The sequence below is a fragment of the Limulus polyphemus genome, unplaced genomic scaffold, assembly GCF_000517525.1.
Source record: "Limulus polyphemus unplaced genomic scaffold, Limulus_polyphemus-2.1.2 Scaffold1706, whole genome shotgun sequence".
Lineage (NCBI taxonomy): Eukaryota > Metazoa > Arthropoda > Merostomata > Xiphosura > Limulidae > Limulus > Limulus polyphemus.
This window is the reverse complement of record NW_013667316.1, coordinates 106423-114579: the sequence shown is the minus strand read 5'-3', so window position 1 is coordinate 114579 and position 8157 is coordinate 106423. Positions and strand designations below refer to the sequence as shown.

General features: G+C 34.4%; 1 protein-coding gene across 1 annotated transcript in view; it reads left to right on the top strand.

The window, feature by feature from the left end:
* LOC106464636 (sodium/glucose cotransporter 4-like) overlaps nucleotides 1-8157 on the top strand; it is a 60556-nt gene that overhangs the window by 29506 nt on the left and 22893 nt on the right. The window contains exon 9 of the mRNA XM_022392381.1: nucleotides 2212-2266. Within this exon, the coding sequence (XP_022248089.1) occupies nucleotides 2212-2266 (55 nt within the window). The remainder of the gene's footprint in view (nucleotides 1-2211; nucleotides 2267-8157) is intronic.

Genomic DNA, 8157 nt, shown 5'->3' with positions numbered 1-8157 from the left:
ATGCAATTTCAAGGCCATTTCACGAGTGTGTTGCCTTTGGTTAGACTCAACAAGCGTCTTCAGAACATCAATTCCAACATGTCGGCCCCTACCATCACAGTTTTTAAAGCTAAAGTCACCTGAACGAAATTTGCTGAACCATCGTTGGCACTTACGAACGTTCAAAAACATTTCTATAAACTTCTTTGATATTCTTTGTGGCTACAGAGGCGTTATTTCCCTTCGTGTATTCAAACAGCATTACATGCCGAATGTGTGTCTCGTCGTGTGCCATCACTATAAGGGATTATAGTATACCAAACTTTACACATTATATAGGCTACACTAACGTAACATTTAGGCGGTTCGTTTAACTATTATACGTAATGTACGTTTTTTTGGGGATTGGTTAATGAAAGTGTTCCAAAACGCGACATTAATTTCTTGACGACCTAATGTTTATTTAATGCAATTGTATGAAGTCTTACACAAGTGTCGTCCTAATCTTAACACCCTTTTTAGGTATCTTGTATTTATTATTGCATAAAAGATTCAGGTACATTTCATCTCAGGACGAGTTAAATGCAAAATATATAAAATACTTAAATATTTCTTCTTTTCTTTATGGTGAAATTATTTTGAAAGGAGAAAGTACTAAAAATACTCTTGTATTTATACTAACTGCAGAATTATATTTTATGATAATGTTTTCACCCATTTTTCTTAGTCTGAATGACAACAGGTTTCTTGTCAATTTTAACAAACAATGGTTCAACAGTAATCTTAGATCGATGTTTGATCTCGGCTGTGAACAAATAGGCCTATCGTGTAGCTTTGTGCTTAACATCAAACAAGCAAATTTTGAAAACGAAATTTATTAGAAATGCACAATGCTGAAAATCATAACCATGCTTATAACTTCCTCTCTGACTAGTAAAAACGACTGTTTATTTGTTTGGGTATTTGCTGGTTTAAGACGACTAAAACTATTTCCATAAAACAAATTATACAAAACTTGTACGATAAATTAAAACATAGAATCTGTTCAAAATTAGTACAATTATAAATTTGTAATAGCCAATAAAAGTAAATGGTACAAGCAACTGGTAAAAATTTAAATCATAGTGTAAAGGCCAATAGCTCTTTAAGAAGTAAACACACATACAAGTTGAATATTGTCATCATTATTGATGATAATGCCCAACCAAAAAGTGGCATAACTTAAATAAGCATTCTAAAACGCAGCCGCTGCTGAAGGTCTAAGCAGTAACAAGAAATCAAGATATAGGCAACAGTTGAGGGGTGTCACACTATTCACAGGTTGGCTGGTTATTTTTAAACAAAACATGGTGTTAAGTTGACACTTAATGAATTTTTATGATACTTAGAAAAAAACTTGCTATATAGTATTTCAAGATGTTTCTTTCGGTTTTATAATTTCAATATTGTTCAATGGTGGTCAAAAATTTGAATTTTAAGTATCCAATCAGTTTCAACTTCATTAATAGTGGATAACATATTTCTTTTGATAATTTGTTTTTGTTTTTTTTTTGTTGTGGTAAACATTACTTCCGTCTATAAATCATAAGAAGTTAGTACATATGCAAGTTAAACATTGTCAAACACTGACAAAAGTAAGGATTTGGGTCACATTTGAGTCTCCAGAATTGGCGTTGTCGCCTATGTACTATCTAAGCCTCATAAAGTTTAGGTGATCTTGTCATAAAAGTAAATTTACGCCTCTTTCAAATCAATATAATTCAACACGAAAACATTTTCAGGAACGAAGAGAACGACTAAAGAAGCTATAAACATTTTCCCAAATCTCTGGTTTGTTCCTAAGCCTTCTAAACTTCCCGTTCGATTCCATTGTTTGTTTATTTTTTCAACAGGAGTTAGGTCTTAACACTGTACCACAAAACTATAAATTGTTTCTGACACTAATTTATTCACTATATATTAATTTGAATAGTTTGTATTTCGTTCTAACCATTGCTATTTATAGTTTGCCTTTAGTTATTTTCAAAACTAAGTTTCATTAGTAGTTGTTCACATCACATGTTCTGTGGACATAAAAAAGTAGGAACGAGAGGTTATGCTAATAAAAAACTAGACAAAGGGAATACGACTACCCGAGAAATAAAACCTTCAGAATGATAGTTTCTTAGTAAATAGAAACCTATGCTTTAGGATAGGCAGAAATTGTGTTTTATATAAGTGTATTGTTTACAGGTGAAACTATCTGGAGTTCTGCAGAAATGTAAATTTGAACTTTTATCTTTTTTGGGTGAATTACACTAAATAAATTTTACAAAATGGCAAAATACGAATCCTAAAATATTTTTGTGTAAAACAAGTGTTGAAGTAGTGTTATAATTTTTATTTTTACTTAAACTGTGAAATGTGATAGGCAGCATACGCCAGCTAGTATGGAGCTACTCTTTCGTATAGCGCGTTAAACTCCGTGTATTGAGTGGATATTAAAATTCGTCTGATTTGAATGTGACATCAGCCAAATCACTTCTATGGATTTAGCCATGGCCATCAACAAAACTTGATAATAAATAAACAAAAGACAGTTTCGCTAGTTTCCTGAAAAGAAAAGATGTGATCAATCCAGGCCAGGAATGAGTCAAAGTAAACAATACATTAACTATTTCCTTCATGTGATCGAAAACAAGTGGGATTGCGTGTAAAACTGTAATGAAAATGAGATTCTCAGAAGGGATTCTGTGGGCAGTTACATACAGAGCTACAGCAAAATTTGTCAGAATGAACTGTTTTACGTGATTTGGAACCATCCATAAAAATAGGTTTGAAAGAAGAATAACTGTAATCTGACTTCTCAACATAACTCAAGGACAGGTCATTTCTTGGAATGGTAGCAAGAAATAAAAGGATAAGTTGACCATCAGACATAGCATAGCAGCTGCCTCAAATGATAGACCTTTAACTCACACAACATTTCCTGTATAAGAAGACTGAAATAAGGAATATTGGATCATCTATTTGCCAAAAGCATGGTTTAATGAGATATGAGAGCACAATGCTAAATGGGACCCTGGAATAGGAATCATAACTTTGCCGCATACGGTAAGTGTAACATGGAGATTTTATGGCTGCACCCATGTTATAACGTAGAAAATTCATTTACCCTTATTAATGTATATTCAAGAAAACATTTCAAAATCTCAGGGCAAATATTCTGTATTTAGTGTTCATTCTGAGTGAAAAGAATATGACTCACCTGAAATCAATTACCCACTGTTTTAGCTATTGTATAGTGTAGGAAGGCATAAGTAACTAAAGGCATTCATATCTTCACAACTGCTTTACACTTTAGTTATCTGACTTGTTTTGACAGCTTTCCCATATGACAGTCACATTTGTGAATACAACTACCAAACATTCATTTTTTGTTAATGGTGCTGGCTCGTAGTGTGTGTGACATGGCATTTTGGTAATGCTTATAGAGTTATAGAATGACGTGCGACATTATTATTCAAGAGGTTTTCTTTCTGATTATCTCTTGGCGATGTCTAAGTTCTGTCTGTCACATCTGACACTGTACTACAGAGAAGTAAGCTAAAATTGTAGAGCATTTGTAAATAACGATGTGACATACTAAAGTCGTCACATGCTATTTTGTTATCACTATAACGTTTTCGCGCTGCTTATCAATGAAATATTCTTTGTCTAAGGCCTGTTTTTTATCACGTTCAACTTAATCTCACTTTACATGGTTTTACTAAGAAACTCCATATCTGTTGATTTGAAATTGAAACTGTCACTAAGCATTTGTATTGTTCGTCTCTAATTTTCAGATGAACTTAGCTTATACCATATAAATCTGTATATTGTTGGAGAATGAAAGATAATTTCCAAGATAGTGAAGAAGTTGCGGTAAAGAGGAGGAAACAGCAAATGAGATGAGACTAAGCCCTGAGAGTGTGGTATGGTCTACAAAAAATATGCTCCTGGACTAAGGTCTTTAACTAGCACTGGAGCAAGGGAAATTGTAGTATCAAAAATCCTCCAGGCAGTAAAAATACTCAACTTCTCATGAGAATCTTGAGCTTGCAGTAGATATTGACCATTGAATTTGATGGTCATAGTGACCAACTGAGGTAGTATATATAGAACTCTGAGATCGTCACCAATCAGCAATACCAACCTATCATAATAGATGTATTTATCAGAGATTAGAAGTTGGTTAAAGATTCTGCTGGAGGATAAACTCCTTCAGGAAGAGTTGCATTACCATCAAGTGGAAGGTAGGCATCTTGCAATGACAATGATGATGATCCTTGTTAAAACTAGAATATTGCAAGGCCAGGAAGGTGGACTGCTTAATTCATCAAGAATCATCTCAAAGCCAGAGATTGCAGGGCTACAGTATGATGCAATCTTGGCTCCAACATGTAGTCTTGCTGGTTATAAGAGAACAAGGGCCACATTTATATGAGGACTGTTGCTTCCAGATACTAAGGATGATCAATACTTGTGACATCATCAGTATTCCAGATGTCTGAAACCAAAACTCAAGAGACAACATCAGAGTTCACCACCACAGCCAAATGATCATAACTGGTAGTAGATAGCTACACTGATATTCATGGATACTGATAATAAAAACCTGAACTGTTTTTGAAGCATTTAATGTAAGTAGGTGGATATAATGGCGTTACTCAGAGACTGGTGGTGCAATGCTTGATGCTGGGTCTAGATGGTGTAGCTCTCAATGCTATAAAGCATTAGGAGGAGGAGGAGCTTGATGATTGTGCTAAAGTAATAACTAATTACACTAATATTTCAAATAAAGAAGGGAGCGATCTACAGTAACAAGTTTAAGATTTGAAAGAGTGTTTATGAGGAGGACTTGGCCATATATATGGATGATATGCAATGCCTACATAGGAAGAAATATTTCAGTGTGATATTGGAAGACTTAGAGAAGATTTTCATTGAAAAATTCATTGAGACTGTAGGATGAGTACAAGCAAGTGGAATGTTATGATTGCCAGGAATGGTGCATCTTTGATTGTAATAATTTCTATAGTGGTAAGGTTCGCTGTAGTCATGTTGAAGAGGTTGCTGGAGAAAAATAAACCAGAAACACTGACTGTAGTTTCAAAATAGCAACATAACAACAAATTTGAGGTACCTTAATTTCAGCTCTGTCACCACAATCAATATCATGCGTAGTGGTGCAGTTGCACTTATTGCTAATAAGTAACCAGGACCATTAATGCTATACTTCCATAACAACATTATGAATCTTAGAAAAAGAGCTACTGGTTTGTTTGGACAACGTAGGAGGAACTGTTCTTTCTGGTCAACTGTCTGGCAAACTGTTACTGCCACTTCTGTTTGAACAAATGAAGCTCGGATTGGTTCTGACAGCCAAAGGTTGGTGCAGTTATCAACCACACTATATCTGCTATTTCCAATACCAACTAATTCTTTCACTCTCTTTATCTCTTAGCATCTCGTAGGTCTGATCCCGGAGTACTGTGCGAGCTTTGTGCCCTTAAACAGCACAAAAAAAGTAACTTGAACTATATAAATCTTTGTGGAAATGCCTGATGTGGCTCCGTTATAAACACACACACACTCGTTAAATATTTTACAATGCAAATTTAAAATATTAGGAGGTGCCTCTAGTACCACGTAGTCCTCAAAAAGTATACTTGGTCTCAAATCAAATTATTTTCATGTAGTACTGGTTTTCCAACTTCTGATGGTGGTGTGGTAGTGTCTGACATTAATACCATTGGTCCCAGTATGTATTTTATTATTTGTCTGTTCTGTAGTATAGGGGTTTGCATTTATTATGTGATATTATATATTTGTGTATTGCAGCCCACGTGTTTTATACATAACGTGAGTTGGTCATTAGATTTACACGGAAGAACAATATTTTAGACAATAAAAATTAGAATGATGTAAATCCCTTTACGAGCTAGTGAAGTATTATTATAATCAATTATACTTGTCATAAGGCATTATATTAACCCTTTTATAATTTTAAAGATATATTTTTAATCTATTCACTTAGGGATTTTCAAGAAAGAGCGTATAATAATAATATTATTATTATTTCAACAACGACAATGTAGAGTGGTTGACATTGAAATACTATAATTATTATAGTGTATAATAATCATACATTATTCTAAGTCTTTAAAATATCTAAATGACTAGATTAAGAACGTTGTGTTAAAAATATAATTGGCCTAGCATAATGTCTTATGATAAGTATAATTAATGAAAATTGTGACCAGAATAATGAGACATTTATATTGCGTAAAGACTGCAAGGATTAATTTGTTTATTTTTCTCAGAGCAAAGCTACACAATAAGTTATCTGCACTCTGTACATAACATGGAATCTAATTCTCGATTTTAGCGTTGTTAGTCCATAAATTACCACTGACCCACTGCTACTTTGCCGCTTAGACTACATCGTCAAAGAAACATTATTTTCTATGTTTCCTTGATGTTAGTAAAGACTATGCTTGGTTTACTTTTGAATTAAAATATTTGTAAGATTGCGAATTTTCACTGAATGAGAAGAAAGTTGGTTGATAATCTACATCATACAAAGTTAAGAACAAGATATGTGTTTTTATTGATTTTGTCTGATTAAAGTGAAATCATGATTACTGAGTTGCTTTAGAATGAAATAAAACATAATATTCATTAGTACTGATTTAGAATACGTTCGTTTATTATAACTTAATTATTTCTGAACTGTCCAAGTGTAGTTTGATCACACATTTTATGTAGGCTTCATGAATGTAACTTTGAATTTAAAAGCGAGTCAAAGTGTAATTATTAACAGCAAACATACGTATGAGTAAATGTAACTGTATATGAAGTTAAAGGTGATAAGACATGTTTTAAAATGAGATAATGATCTGTTGTAAATGAAAGTAATAAAGAACAGAACTGTAAAAATATGACATATATTTTTAAGGGCCACAGGTGGTGTTTTTTATGTTGAAAGCTTAAAAAATAGTGGTATGAGGAAGAGGAATTTTGTACTTAAAACGTGGAATAATTTAAAAGTTGAAACCAAATTTTGTTTCCTTCTTATAAGTGTATATTTACGAAACAGTCGATTCGCGATAAAAATCTACATTTTATATTATTTTGACCAACGTTTTTTGCGAAAGCATCTGCTCAGAAAGTATGTAAGATTTGTCAGATACACCATTCTTTCATAGGACGAATATCTTTTTAATTATACTGAGCACCACGTTTTGGACGCACATCCCATTCAAGTGCATATTCGCTTGTATCTTCAGAGTTCAAAATGTGAATTATGCTAGCCAAATCAATGTGCCCACAAGATATGACACCTAAGGAGATGGTGGCAAACATTTTCACGATAATAGCCCTATAATTTACATATTGTTCGCAAGTTAAGGTATCCTTAACAGAAAGTCCTGGAATACCGAAATGCAAACTGCTGACATAGTTGCAACATCTTAGGGGATTAGAAATACACTATCCTAACAAACGTCATGGGTCCCATCTCTGATTGCAGAAAAAATGGGTATGACAATGAAATATGCAAAAAGATGGGCCTATAAAGGTATTCAACGGTTCGCTCGGAAGTCATTCGCACGATGATTACACGGAAAGAGCTAACAGAGTTTCAGAGGGGAAACTGTCTGTACGTGCTATTTCCCGAGTCGACAACTGGCAACGTGCTGAAGAAATGGAAGTCAACATGTGACAATGGGCCCAAGAAACAACCAGGTAAGCGTAACATACTGACTGACAGAAGCCGACGCACCTTGAGAAGGCTGATTACCTCATTTCGCCGTCAGACCCTAGAGAATCTGTGTTTGAAGATGCATGCATCCACAGGCAATCCTATAAATGTTTCCACGACACGTTGAGAGCTGCATGCCATGAATTTCCACGGAAGAACTGCAGCCCACAAACCGTTGTTAACAAAAAGAAATGCACACCGTTGATTGGTATGGAGCAAGGCACAGTGAACCTCGATTGTGGATCAATGGAAATCTGTCCTGTGGAGCGACGAGTCATGCTACATGCTCTACCAGTCTGATGGATGTGTTTGGGTATGGAGGATGTCTGGAGAACACTTATTACCTGAGTGTGTTGCCCTAACAGTGAAGTTTGTAGGTGACGGTATCACGGTCT